The sequence below is a fragment of the Stegastes partitus genome, unplaced genomic scaffold (genome assembly GCF_000690725.1).
Source record: "Stegastes partitus isolate 25-593 unplaced genomic scaffold, Stegastes_partitus-1.0.2 Scaffold317, whole genome shotgun sequence".
NCBI lineage: Eukaryota > Metazoa > Chordata > Actinopteri > Pomacentridae > Stegastes > Stegastes partitus.
Window position 1 is genome coordinate 172,275 of NW_007578048.1, and position 15,481 is coordinate 187,755.

At 45.4% G+C, this 15,481-nt stretch overlaps 1 protein-coding gene across 1 annotated transcript in view; it reads right to left on the reverse strand.

Annotated features, from left to right (window-relative positions):
• The window catches only part of LOC103358522 (transmembrane protein 132C), a 269,564-nt gene that overhangs the window by 167,668 nt on the left and 86,415 nt on the right, over window positions 1–15,481 (reverse strand). Inside the window, exons 2-3 of the mRNA XM_008283522.1 lie at window positions 13,324–13,742; window positions 12,078–12,655 (exon numbers count right to left, since the gene is read on the reverse strand). Of these exons, the coding sequence (XP_008281744.1) occupies window positions 12,078–12,655; window positions 13,324–13,742 (997 nt within the window). The remainder of the gene's footprint in view (window positions 1–12,077; window positions 12,656–13,323; window positions 13,743–15,481) is intronic.

Sequence of the window (15,481 nt, forward strand, 5' to 3'; positions counted from 1 at the left end):
TTTTAAAAAAGGAAGCTACTCGGAGCATCTGGTGCATCACCCAGCGCAGCGGCGCCGAGGAGGCCTGTTTCTAAACGGGCTTCTTCTATCCTGCAACAAGGAGCGGCGCGAACAATAAGAACACAACACAATAACCGGCCAGGTATTTGCATATCAAGCATCCTCAAATTGGCGTTGGGAGACCCACACTCAAGGAGCGATGGAGGCGCACAAAGAGAAGAAGAAAAGAGACGGGAGGAGTGCCGGGAGTCGATAAACAGCCGGAGATGGCGAAGAGGAGGATCTGGGAGCTGTGCATGTGCAAAGAGGATCACTGTCATGTCAGTGACGGAGCTCAGAAAGCAAAAAAAAAAGAAGAGTCTAATTCAGCTCAAACACACACTCACACTCAGAGACATATTAATTATAATTTCGGCGATAATGCCAATCATTTGGTAAGTGAGACTACGACTCGGCTCCGTCACTCCTGCCTCCTCCTTCTTCTTCTCCTCTCCTGCTTTCCGTCTATTTCCCTTTTTTGCCCTCGCACGGCGGCGAAATGCACAAACACGGGGCGCTATCTCCAGGCTGATGGCTGTCACCTTTGTGTACTCAGCCTCTTTCAGGAGCCAGCAATGCAAATAACACCCTCATGAATATTCAGGACTGATTTGAGATGGAGAGAGAGAGAGAGAGAGGGAGAGAGAGAGAGAGAACAGGAGAAGGAAGAAGGGAGGCGGTGACAGGAAGCTGAAGAGAAAACGTAAAGGAGGAACGCTGAGTGATAGCACAGAGTGGATTACGGGAATAAACAGATGCTGAGTGGCAGAGTGGGTCGCTGTCGGTGTGTTTGGTCAGAAGGTGTTTACTGGTTTGCCTGGAAGAATGACAATAGCAGTATCATCTAGTCCTTGACATGATCTCCTCCTTCATCAAAGTCTGTGATAAACTGGTTTAGAAACTATTTTATAAATATCCCTATGTGGAACAAGAGGGTCAGGATGCAGGATTCTGTCCTTTTCTAATTCAAAATAAAACACCAAAGCTGTCCTGACACCTCCACGGTGAGGCAGCATGAGGAGAAAAACTGAACCGATAAAGAGCAAAACCTGTGTGAACAGTCTGACATCAGTCTTTTCTTGTTCCTTCGACGTCAATGCACGAAATCAAATGCAAATGACAAAACAGCAAACCGTTGTCTTTTCATCACATGTAATCTTCCTGTTCCTATTAGCTTCATTCAAAGCTGTCTGGTTACACTGTCGGCCATATTGGTTCAGACTACATCTCCCATGATCCCGCGCTGCTCCACGACATCATCCATCTTTTCCTGTTGTTTTGATTAAGAGACCTCGAGCAGCAGAAATGACATTTAAAGTCCGACCAAACGATCAGTGTCAGAAAATTTAGACCTTTTTAGGAAAACATGATGAATATTAAACAAACTGTTTCCCTTCCAGCGGCGAGAACAACGAGGACGAAGGCCTCACCGTGGATCTATTTCGAACAGTAATCCTTCCTCTGATTGCTTCGTTTCTTTATAATCTGGAGCATCAGAAGTTTTCTCAGACACTTGCTTGGTTTCCAAAGTCTACGTTGCCTCCATCATCGCTGTTTATTGTGATTGGTTAGCGAGGACAGGAAGGCTACCACCAGATTTAAAACCACTGTGACATAAAGAGGAATCTATGTGGTTCTGATAGACGACAGAACGCAACAGGTGTTCATTTATATGGAAAAGCTTTAAAACTCATCTGGGATTTTTCCACAAGCATCATTTTTGGCTTTGCTCATCCAGGACACTGCAGAAGTGTGCTGTGGTCAGAGATTACAACTGGATCAGTAGATCATTAACACAGCAAACAGTAGTTATCTGGACCTTGAAGGACACGAGGAAGACATTGACAGTTTATATGTTTCTCACTCATGCATTCATCACCTCCAGACTCGATCGTACCACTGAGGGAAACATTCACAGGCTTCAGTTTATCCACTATCCTCAGCTTTCCACTCACTCCTGTGAAAGTTACCACATTATTCTGGCCTCTGCTGGTAACCAGTTAGCTGTAGAATTAATTTAATTGATTTTATTGCTTGTTTCTAAAGTTATTTTATGTCTGTATGTATTTCTAAACACCAGTCAGGTTGTTTTTTTGTTATTTCATTTTGTTCATTTATATATTTGCTTTTTATTTATTTTGCATTTTAACGTCTGCTCCGGGCATCACCTTAAACTTTGTGCTACCTTAATAAACTTCTTATTTACTTCACGTCACTCACTTACTTTTAATAGTTCTCATTTAGTCCCTTTATCACTGTGTTGTTCTACTTTATTCTTAACTGACAATCCTATTCTTGGGTTTAATTTCTCATTATCCAGTGACTTGTACAGAACAACAAGAGATTATATGATTAAAAATGTCATTATGGAAAATTACCCTGCCAACCTTTAGCGCGCTGCTTCCTCTTTAATTCGGTTTCAAGACAACAAGCACAACAAGCGTATTACTGCTCGCAGTGCGGATGGATGTTAAAGCAACAAGTAAGCGGCAGCTCTGCGAGGATGTTACAGCAGCGAGAGCACGCCGGGCTGCAGAGACGTATGCATGCAGGCCTCCGTACACGCTGCGTGGAGTCCAATATAATGGCTGAGGTGATTATTTAGAGTGCTGCCTCGGAAGAAGCACCGACTGGAATAGAGAACGGACAAAGAAGTGATCTCTGGTCCAAAGGATATGAAGGATTTCCTGTGGAGAATATGATAAATAGAAGAAGAGAGTCCCAGACACAAAGGAAGACGATGACACAGAGATAGAGAGCAGGAGAAAGAGACAAAGGTGGGAGACACTGGCTCGGATGTGTTGGACGGGTTCCGCTGACTTCTGCAGAAATGGGCCGTTTAGCTCACTTATGGCTTAAGTGAGAAAACACACACTGTGAGGCATGAATCATCCGTGATGCTTTGGACGGTTTCTCTGGCATCCTCAACACAAAGAGCAGCAGAGAAGCAAGGCGGCGACACACAAACACAAACAAACAGAACACAGGACGAGGAACGATGAATGATGGAACGGACTGAACCACAGAACCAAACAAAGACACCGAGAAGAGCACAAACACATGATGTAGGTGTTTTACTGTTTGAATGCACGTTCACGTACAGATATTTAAAACTCAGTCACACACATTTCAGAGGACGTACAGCAACTTCTTAACCCCCTGAAGACGCTCCTGTTGCTTTAGAAGGTGTGCTATGTTGGAAAAAACGACACGATGCATCACATCCAGAAACTATAGGAGTTATCGGAGTTTCAACTTCCTGTTTGGGCCTGAACTAGTCATGTGTGATGTGCCATTCCATCTGCTAACTAGAATTAAACTTAAATTACGAATAACTCAATTGAAATCCAAGCTTAAAATCGTGATATCTTATTAAAATTATTTTTTTCTACATGTCTTTTTTTTTCTTTCTTTTTTTTTTAATCTCCAAAATATTCCTTTTATTTTAACAGATTCTTCAAAATACTAAAAATGTCTTTACTCCTCTGTGCAACAATAATTACATGACAAAAACTCTGAGACGTTTAGGTTGAACTGGGCTGAACTGCAGGCTGTGTAGACAAAGAACAGATAGGACACAAGTGTAGAAATGAAATAAAAATGTAAATGATGTATAGTATGTAGTCATGAGAGTCTCTATTTTCTGTGAGCACTTGGAAAAAATGTGGCACATGTTGATTGTACTCTTTTTTTGTTGTTTATTGCAAAAATTTATAATCATTCAACTCCTTTTTTTCATGACTTATGTCATTATAACTTTGTTATGTTGCACAAAAGACATGTCTGAGTTCTCTCTACTTGCAGCTGAGGTTGGTCTGTTTCCACAGAGGATCACATCTGTCAGAGAAAATGAGTTCACGGTGAGTAAAGATTGTGACAGGAGCAAACAAAAAAGCTGCTGAGAGTTCAGGGGGTTAATCCTAAACTTCATTTTAACTTCCTCCTAAAGCCCTAAAGCAGGTTCTCACCTTAAAAATCTAATCATTTTTCCTGAAATACGAGGAGGGCCTTAAACAAACGTGTTCTCCCACAACATAAGCAAGCACACACACAAAAACACAATCTTAAATGCAAATGAACCAAATGTACAACAGCAGTCTTGTTTCCTCGAGACCACAAACACGCTCTCACACAAAACACAACCGAGTCTGACTTCCTGCTGGAAAAAATAAAAAATAAAAAAAAGAGCATTTGAGGTGAAATCGATGGTGGAGCTTTGTGGAATAAAGGCATCCTCTGCATCGTGTGTGTGTGTGTGTGTGTGTGTGTGTGCAGTGTAACCGGTCCTTAGAAGTACATCTCCCCTCTGATCCCAGGAAAAATCCACTAATCCCTACACACACACACACACACACACACACACACACACACACACACACACACACACACACACAAAGAACAAATGTGACGATAAATTCAGCAAAGACGCACCAAAAACTAAAGAGAAAACACACAACGGACGGAGTAAAAACAGATACGCTGCTTTAAACCGACAACTTGGTGTCATTCAGACACGGCTCACGTTCAGGATTCTGGTCTTGGTCGATACTGGAACACAGAATATTGGACTTCCATCACGTGGGGCTACACGGTACAAGTTTGACCCTCGCTGTCCCGTTAAGCTGCCTCATGTTAACTCATCCTCAAAGCCAAGGCGCCGCTGCTCTCTGATGCCGCCGTACGTTCCCTCACGTTAGCCAACGTCTGAAGCTCGTTACGTGGACGCCGCTGTGATCGGCAGCCGCTCCATATTCATGCACCGCTCTGATTACCTGCACGTGAAAAGTGATGTTGAAATGTTACCGACCTGAGACTTCTGTTTGTTGTCGTGACCTTTACAGAAAAACAGAAAGTTCTGCAAAAGAGGCTGCAGACAAAACGAGGGAACACAACGAGAGGGGAACTTGTTTGCCTTTTCCATAATCGGCGCTTCAATCTGCCTCTATCTATATCTCCCTCACACATACGCACGCGTAGCATTTATCCTCTCATCAGTAATCATCTCACTAATTAGCTAACCAAACAACGATAGCACAGTTCAAGATGACAGCTTTTTAATGAGGGAGATACTAATCACTTTGACCCTCGCTCTGTCAACATTCCCGCTGATGAGAAAATGCTCCAACCAGTCGGACGTCTACGGTTTGAACACATTCAGATACTTCTGGCTGAATGTTCACCGAACCGCAGCTCCTCAGAACACGAATTCATCGTCAAGTTTGGCCCTCTTTTAAAGTTAGCAGCAGCGGTGTGAGTGACTGCTCAGCTTAATTAATTTGCTTTTTTAGTTTTACTTTTGAGGAAAGAAGTTTTTCTGCTGCACTAATTTAGGATGAATGTACAGGACGGGGAGTTCCTGGTTCGCAACTCTAGAGCTTTACAGATTGTACAAATTAGGATGTGACTGAAGCAGGTTTTTCTACTTTGCAGGTAGTTTGGTTGGGACATGATATGAAACAGCTTCTGGGAACAGAACCGCAGTCTGGCCGGGTTCAAGAGTTGGGCTGAGATCGGCTGATTTCAGCAACAGAGCTAGAAGAACAAGGCCGAAGAGAAAACGATGCACATGTTGCTCCGTTTTGTGCTGCTGTTCCTACTTTCTGCTGACTTCACTTCACATTTAGACTATTGTCATTGGCTGCAGGTGGCTCGGCGGCTAGAACCGTCGCCTCGCAGCTAGAAGGTCGCTGGTTGGCGTCCCGGTGAGGACACCCGGGATCTTCCTGCGTGGAGTCTCCATGTTCTCCCCGTGCAGCGTGGGTTCTCTCCGGGTTCTCCGGCTTCCTCCCACAGTCCAGAAACATGCTGAGGTTAATTGGTGATTGTAAATTGTCCGTAGGTGTGAATGTGAGTGTGCTTGGTTGTCTGTCTCTAAGTGTAGCCCTGTGATAGACTGGTTACCTGTCCAGGTGAACCTGCCTTCACCCTGAGTCAGCTGGGATAGGCTCCGCCCCCCATGACCCTAGTGAGGATGAAGGTGTAGAGATGATGGATGGATTATGAGGCAGCGAAGAGATTTTTAGACTTCAGCATGATTCATTCATTCCCAGTGGAACTTTTCATTGAGCTTTTGTTCTTAAAACCAATCAGATCGCTCCATAAAAACATTTTAGACATCTGGGTCTGTCCTCTGCTACATGGGACGATATGACAACTACATTTATGGAGGAAGCGAGTGCAGATATTCAGATCTAAACCAAACTACATCAGCGACAGTGGACATAATGTTCAGCGGTACATGTAAGTAGCTCAGTGTACAAACACCACCGGGTCAGAAACGAGCGCCACACTCGCCTCTCTGTCTCCTGATTCGATGCTTGTGTCCATAATCTCCTTGTTCTGCCAACTCTCATGATCCTCCAATCAGCAAAATGCATCTCGGAAGAGAGGAGAACTTTAATTTCCCCGCCTGCGGTGAGAAAGTGAAAGACGGCAGGGACGGCTGCATTGAAAATGATTTAATAACTTGAATGTGCAGCTAAACTGAGAAATGATGACATAACAAGCCGGACAAACAAGCTGGAAATGGGTTCTTTTGTGACGGGAAAAAACCCATTTCTCATTAAAAGAAATCAAGCTGAAATCACTGCGTCTGATGTTATCTGAATAACATGATAAGCACAAAAGCACTGACTTCTTTCTCTGGTATTTCTTATCCAACAAAAAAGGTTTTTTTCCTTTTCATGCGCTTCTCTTTGCCGTTCAGCGTGAACCCAGCCTCAGACACAAAGAGTTCATTTAAGTTTGACCTTTTATCTTTAGGGTGCTTTCATTGTGTATTAATATCTGAGCTTGTGTACACGAGTCAAGAAATAATTGCCGACTCATCCAACACACGTCTGTTCTGTTTATTCACGATGTTGATTCTGTCCGTGTCATTTCCATTTAGTCACGAGGTCACGGAGCAGCAGACTGTCGCTGTGCACAGGAAACCAGAGAAAGACTTTAAGAGTTTAACACATTAATGAACGTCTCACACGTCTGCAAGGATGGTTGATTGCACAATGACTAGAGAACTCCTGGTTTTCACCCCGTGTTCTAAACAGGTTGTTTCAGAGTTTGTAGCTCTGACCTGTCGCTGGCCACGCCCCCTTCAGAAACAAAACTCTCTCTGTGATTGGCAGCTTGGAGTCGAACAGGTAGCTGACAAACGTGAATGAGTGTGTGACACCTGGACTTTCTGTTGTTTCTAAATGATTATTTCTTTGGACAACTGTTGCTTTTAGCTCATGTGCTCGGTGACTTTGTCAGAGAATAAATCCATCCATCATCTGTACACCTTCATCCTCACCAGGGTCATGGGGGGCGGAGCCTATCCCAGCTGACTCAGGATGAAGGCAGGTTCACCTGGACAGGTAACCAGTCTATCACAGGGCTACACTTAGAGACAGACAACCAAGCACACTCACATTCACACCTACGGACAATTTACAATCACCAATTAACCTCAGCATGTTTCTGGACTGTGGGAGGAAGCCGGAGAACCCGGAGAGAACCCACGCTGCACGGGGAGAACATGGAGACTCCACGCAGAAAGATCCCGGGTGTCCTCACCGGGACGCAAACCGGCGACCTTCTAGCTGTGAGGCAACAGTGCTAACCACTGAGACACCTGCAGCCCTCAGAGAAGACAACGATTATAAAATCAGTAGCTTAGCAGCAGCTTGGGAGCAGCACTGTCGGTTAACACATAGACGGTGCTTCAGTCTCTATTTCACACTCAGAATCTGAAAAATGTGTAAATTGGAACTCTGTGAGAAGTTTGGCTGTAATAAAATGCAGCATAAGTGAGAACAGAGAGCAGACAGACGTACAGGACGGGTTTCACTGAAGCACTGCAGGAAACATGGAATCACAGTAACCGTCTAATCCGTGTTTACTGGTTTCAAATATTTCTTAAACCTCTCTGAATGTCCCTCAGGTCTGAGCTGTGGTTGTAACGCCAGCCTCATTAGTCACAACAATCAGTAATAAACTAGTTGTTCAGCGCCTTGGACACTGGGAGTGCATGTAGACTGTTGTGTTCACTCTTGCAGCCAACAGCAGCAGATATTTCAGAGTTAGCAGAAGCAGCTCCATGAAGTAAATAATCCAGGTGGACTGAGAGGCAGCTGCTTGTTCTGAACGGCTCGCCTTGAAAGCAGCCGGCAGCCACAGGGCAGAACTATGCAACTTCTTAGCCTGATGACTTTTAGTTTTTCACTTTCTTCAAACAAAATTAATAAAAGTCTGACTGGCTTGTAAAGCTCGGAGGCTTTCTGGTTGAGGTGAGGTAGAGGAATGGCAGCGTCTTATATCCCCACAGCTCTGCTTTACATCTACACATCTTTAAGACACAAGACGCACAATGAAAATGTGTTGGACTTTAAAATTAACAATATGACTCCTTGAAAAGTCTGTGAATGATTTAGATCTTTGGATTTTTTTTATTTGCTGCTCTTAAATATTAGTAATGTCTGATTGATCTTTTACACATTTTACTTTTTTTATCATTACTTTAAAGCTAAAGAACAAATAATGCAGCACAGTGGTGATAACTTCACATAGAAAATAAATGCAGTATCATTTCTAAGGACATAAAATGTGGTTCAGAGAAGTTCAGGGATACCTGAGGTGTGTCTGGGGGCAGCTGTGGTTTGGCTTGAATGGTTTTTGGAAGAATGAAACTGAAACAAAACAAAGAAAGTAGAAGCTGTGAGTGGGAGTGCAGCTCGGTTGGCAGGTGACTATCAGCGTAACCTCATCAGCACCACATGTCTGGAGGAGGCATCCAGAACCACAGATTCAGCTGGTTGTCTGCAGACAGGTAGACTCATCCCAAAGTGACAGAACCATGGATGGTTACGAGCTCAGTGACAGGTGATGCAGGAAGGATGCCCAATCCAATTTAGCAAACGTGCTCCGCCTCCAGTCCTCATCCTCGCATCGCATCCTTTTCTTCTGCTGCAAGTACGACGCGCAAGTGAAAGGAGCTTTTCTTCATCCATCTCCCTTATTAAGACTTTTTCTTTTTTAGAGTTTCTCTCTTCTTCATTCCTTCCTTCCTTCCCTTTCCATCCCGGTCTGTCTCTGGAACTCGTCCTCTCTCCGTGTCCCTCCATCTCCTCAGCAGTTTATCATAATCACATCACCTCAGTGTAATGGAGCACACTTAAGGCTTATTATGTGTCACACACATGCACACACACACACACACACACACACACACACACACACACACATGCACACACTCACACGCAGGCATGAGATCCACTTAAGCCTTATTACATGTCTGACTGTGCTTCTAACATGGGAGATTATCCACCGGACTGTATGCTCGGGCAAGAGGGCAAGAGCTGCAGCTACCACACAAACACACACACACACACACATATGCACACACACACACGCCTCAGCTCAGATGCAAAGAGGAGGATGGATTTAGACAACTGGGCATTCTTCAACATGGAGACACAAATAGACAAGTGTGTGAGATGATAGGAACTGCAGCAGAGCACAGCAGAGCAGAATAGAGCACGGCCTACCAGCATGTAGGGGGAAAAAAAACAGAAGCTATGATGCCAGAAAATAGGAGAGGGTGATTTTTTTTCCTCCGCTATCTTTCTGTAGCAGTGCCACACACACACACACACACACACACACANCACACACACACACACACACACACACACACACACAACAGGGGTTGTTGTACGATGAAGACAGAGACAAAGTGTCCGTGGGGGGAACCAGAGAGGGCACCTCATCACTTCTACAGGTGCGTGTGCGCTTAACACACACATATATATAAGAGGCGGCGAACAAGCCAGCGCGGCGTCCCGACGTGTTCACGGATGAAGAATGTGTGGAGGAGAGGAATAATGCGGGCGGGATGTTGGCCGAGCATTTATCTCCCCTCCGTCTCTGTAACAAGGTGTGTGTTTGTCAGCAGGTGGCGGGACGAGGTGCAGTGCAGTCTCGCCTCTCGCTCTTTCTTTACCTCCGGTGTCCCGACGTGACCTCGAGTCTTGTGCACCTTTTGGGAACTGTATAGAAAATTAGCTTCCTGTTGTAAAGCTCAATCACACCAATAAACTTTTTCACTAAGTAACCCCTCGAGTCTGTTGTCACTTGTTTGTAATATTCAAAGCTGCTTTGCTTACAAGTGTTCCCCACTGCAACGCAATACAGACTCTAATTGGTCCTTAATTACATAACTGCAAGTGTCACTTAGAGGTCCGCTCAGTGTTCTGCAGCGTAATGTACACCATTAGCATATGAAGTCCCGGTTCGGCAGCAAGCAGACGTCTCATCAGCCAGAAGCAGTTAAAGGTGAAGTGCACGATTCTGATCCGACCCAATCTGCTCCGTGTGCGCGCCGGAAAACAAAACTGTTTTGTAAACAGCAGAAACAAAGAAAGTGGTTCGGACCGATGCACACGGCTCTGTTCTAGCGTGTCCTGTGCATGACTGTGCTCGTGCACGTTCATGCTGGTGCACGGGGGAGGGAGGGGGGAGGAGGGTGAGGGGGAAGTCAGGCACACACCAACTATTTATATGTTATCGAGAGCATCAGGAGTCTTCTCTAGAATCCCAAACTCTACCTTTAAAGGATGTTTGGCTCATTATTACATTACATGAGATAGTTTTCATCGAGCACGCTCAGTCTACATGAACAGACTGATGCTAAATATGAGGCCAAAAAGCTTCAGGCTTGACTTCTGATTGACATTCGAGCAAAAATTCTCACGTTAATATCCAACAATTTACTACTACATATAGGTTATGACACTAGGGTTCAGATTTTGAGGGAAAAGCTCATAAAATAATGATCCAAACTCTAAACAGAGCAGACTAATATTACTAAAACACTGATACTACGACTATGCAGCAATTAGAAAACTTAACTACGTCAGTTAACTACCAGACCTACCAAGCAAGTTACTCAACTACAACATTAATGCTACCATCATTTCTGGTTCAGCTGAACAATCCCAAACCTCGTCAGGTCAACACTCATTAATCTTCATTCATTACGTGAATCAAAACTACGTCCTAACATCAGACACCCTCCAGAGGCAGCAGGGCCTTCGGCTGCTTCACACCGACCACAGGACCGGTGCGTTAATCAGGAACAAATGCACAGAAACCGACGTGGCTGCATTCAGCTGCACCAATGTGTGACTTTCACAGAGCAAAACGTGTAAATGATCCGAAAGAAGCCTCGCGTGTGAAAACGGGAGTCGGCTGACGTGTGCCAGTTATCCAGCTCAGTGTGTGTTTTTAGGTTTTGTTTGAATCAATGTGAAAGAAAATCTAAAATTGCTCTCTAAAATGTTCTGATTCTCATAGGGGTGTGCTGTTACAGTGATGCTACCTGCAGCCGCGGTGATGTGCGCCGGGATGGAGGCTGGATAGAATGATAAATTTGCACATCTGTCATTTGTCAGCCTGAAATCCCTAAAGTCAGTGAAATGATGAGGCAGAGATGGAATACAGATCGGCATGCTTACCCCAGATCAGGGGACGTAAACTTATTGTTACCCAGAAAAAGGAAATTGTTTTCCGGGAAACAAGATTCTCCTGCTTTTGTTGGAAACCATGTACAGCAGCTGACCTCTTAAAGCACACCTGAGACCCATTACGGGCACCTCCCTGCAAGAACTACTCTAATTTCACACCGTTCCTTCCATTTTCCTCTCTGCACAACTCTCAGTCCCTCTCAAGTCACCCTTTCCCCCGACCTGCTTTTCATTTTCTGTTTTTTTTTTCCTTTTCTTTTCTCCTTGGCTCAGTCATGAATATTCATGAAGTTGTTATTTGCACTGCTGGCTCCTGAAAGAGGCTGAGCACACAAAGGTGACAGCCATCAACCTCAGGAGGCGGCGGTGCTGAAAGATGAGAGACTGCGGATGGGGAGGAAACGAATAAGTGGAGACGATAAAAAAATAAAAAAAACTGAATCTGAGACAAGTCAAATGAAAAAGGAGACAAAAAGAGAACAGAATACCAAATAAAACCAAAGGCATTAAGGGCTATGAGAGCATTTGTTTCCCCACCTCAGTATGAACTGCTCTGCGTTTGAATCCGTCTTCATGTAGACGCCGAACGCCACCGTCTTGCCGAGCCGAACCGGGCTGGGCGGCACCAGAACTTCCACGTTTTCATCGATTTGCAGCCTTTCTCCTTTGGCAGAAACTTGGCCCACGCTCATTTCTACAGAACCAACTTTCAGCATGTCCTGAAGACCCCCATCCACCAGGGGGCTCCACTGTCCCCCGAGGCCCAAGCCGAGGCCCCCGAAAGGCCCGACGTTTGCACTCTGACCCCTCCACGGCTCGTTGACGACGGACGGACACTCCTGACCGGCGCCTTCCACTGGTAGGATTGAGTAGTAGACGTCCACTGACGGTAGAGTCACTTCAGGAGGTCTTTTTCTCACTTGCGGTGGCGTAAACCAAGCCGGGGGAATCTCCAGACGGACGACGCAGATGCCAGATGGTCCCACGAGCCGGCAGCCTGCCGAGGGTGCTGCTTCGCTGGTGTCACGGACGGCCAAGGCTCTGACGCACGGGAGGAGGGACGGAGGAGGCGGGTCGGGCTCGTCCCAGCGCCGCCCGACCAGGTAGAACAACACCTGGAGAGGGAACGGATACATGAGGGGTCATAAGGGGTGAACTTCGACCAGACAACGGACAATCGATCAATCTTTGGTAAAAGGCAGCTGAAAGGATTAATTATGTTTAAACACTTTGCAATAAAACAAAACGGGTTTCTGGGACTTCTGGACATTCTTTAAAGTTGCATTGATTGATATATGTTGATGTTTTGCTCATCGTGGTAAAGCCAGTTATCACGACTCTTTCACTGTCCAGTCCACATGTAGTGTTTTGGTTCACGCTCACCTTTGTCCACCTGAAGCAGGCAGCAAATGGAGCAAACATGGAGCATCCTGCTGCTGAAGGGATGAGTACTTTTGTCAGCGACTGATCACAGAGCTGCACTAACATGATGAAGAAACACGTTCCCTTTCTGCTGGATGTGTAAATAAACAACTATTTGCTCTCTACATTATCATGACTGTCTGCTGCAAGTGAAAAAACATCCTTCAGCGTCGGTTTAACAGAAAAACAAATCCTGTCTTTCTGCCTGTAACACCAAGGACGTCTGCATTTTCTTTTAATCAACGTCGTGGATTCTTCTTACAGTGACTAACGAGCTTCAAGTGGTCTCTTCAGAATGAATGAATGCACGAGCAAATAAGTATATGTGTGAGTAAATGGTGCAAAATAAACCTCCCAGTACCTGTATCCAGGGCCTCGTCGACCCCACTCTGGGCACCACCACTTGACCTTTCACCTTCCAGTTCAGCGTCACCTGGTTGGTGGAGAGCGACAGGTGCGGCGGCGGACCCTGGAGCAGCTCCACCGGGATTGGCTGCTCGATGCTCTGGTTTCCGTAGCTGCAGTTGATGCTGGGCAGGGCGTGCGGCGCGGCGACGCCCGGCTCCAGCTGGTGGAGGAAGAAGGGCTCGGTGCGCGACGACAGGCTGCCGTTCCGCATCACCTCCTGGTTGGCTTCCCGCAGGAAGAAGGCGGAGTCGGCGCCGCTCAGCTGGCATTGGACGGGGAGGTAGGTGGGGAGGGAGGAGGAGAAGCGGGGCTGAGAGGAGTCCTGCACTCCGCCCGGGCCGCCGCCGACTGCTCCTGCTCGGCTGTCGGACACTGAGACGGGCGAGAGAGGAGGAAGAAGATGAGTTAGAACTATTTCATAAAACAGATCTAACGCCTGCCTGAAACTTGCAATGCTTGAAAAGTTAACTTAAAGCAGCTCATCATCCAATCAAACAAAGCCAACCTTGTGTAAATCGGATGCTTGTTGACCCACGAATCGCTTTTTTATTGCGTTCAGACGCTGATACAACAACATGCCCACATCCATCAGCTTTTCCCACATAAATTTCCACATGTTTCACAATCATCTGACGCCGGCGTAGACCACAGTGCACCGGGGTTCCTCGACGGTTTCTCAACAAGGAGGAATGAGCATAAACACATTAGCTCACAATATATTTATACACGCAAGTGATAGACTCCTCAGCATCAGGGGTTACATTAATGCATCGCTTCTTCTTTATCCCCGTTGGAAAAGCGTTACACCAGCATATATCAAAAAAACGACATATTGCTCTTTGGCAGTTTATTTCCATATATTTACATTCATTTTTCTTTTTCTTTTTTTTTTTTTATTCATTGCACGGTGTATTTACCAGACGTTTCACAAACACTGGGAGTTTGGAGCCGAGGATTACTGGGGGTTTTGGAGTCGCATCTCATTTACAAAGAGGACAAAAGGTTCCACTGTCTGCGTTGTGTTGGGAGGGAGCTGTGCTTACTAACCTCCATCCTCCATCTGTTTAGCTTGTCAGCATTATGTTATGCAAGGCACTGAACCACCAAACTTATTGTAACCTCTCTGGATGTTTTTCTGGATGCGAACACGTGCTGCAGCTGATTGTGTTGTGGTTTGGGATAGTCCGGAAAGAACCCGGTTCCTTCATCGCCAGGGTTTGGTTTTAAGCAGCTGGAAAGTCCAGCAGTGATTCAAACAGGTGCACGTTTCTAGTAACAGGTTGTTTTCATGGTTTAAAGCATCAGGGTCGAGATTAACGAAGGTGATTACTGCTGATTTACTCGATGATATTTAACGCTGTAGCGACAGGTTTTAATATTTGACGGCTTCAGGGCCTTCAGAGGGTTTTGCATCAGCAGGTCCATCATCACGTGTCTGTGCATCCTTAAGCAGCACCGTAATGTAGATATTATCTCTAAGCAGAGAAAGAAGTTTGATATTTCACAATAAATGGCCAGTAAACCTGCTGAGGAGCTGAGCTATGCCCTCCCTACTCAGCAATAGGCTACAAACTGAGCATTTCTTGGGATCCGACATGTTCAGTGCACGATGTTGTTCTTTGTGTGGGGAGAAAAATATATGCATAAAATGAATACTTCTGCAAAAATGCCACAGAGTATAAAATAATGCATTTTCCTATACAAAGAACAGACGGACTGATTTCCATTGAACCCATGGCGGCACAAAAAAAAAAAAAAGAAAACCACATACGGCGGCAGGGTTGGTGTGGAAATGTGTATGCGTGTATTTTTGTGTCCTAGGGAAGCGGAGTGTGAAAATATAATGAGGGTGGGACAGCGTAGCGCTGTCTGGGGCAAGTCATACCGAGGCGACTACACAAAAAAAATAATAGCGGAGAAATAAAGTGATACCTCGGTGTAACATGAATAAGCAGGCTGGTTTGGTTATGGTGCGTGGGCACGCCGGGATGAGTTTAAAAGGAGGAGAGACAAGCAGAGGGAGAAGAAGACAGCAAGAGAGCAATAGAATAAAAGAAAGAGGAGTGACGCAGAGCAAGAAGAAAACAAAAAAAAAGTGAGATGAAGAAAGA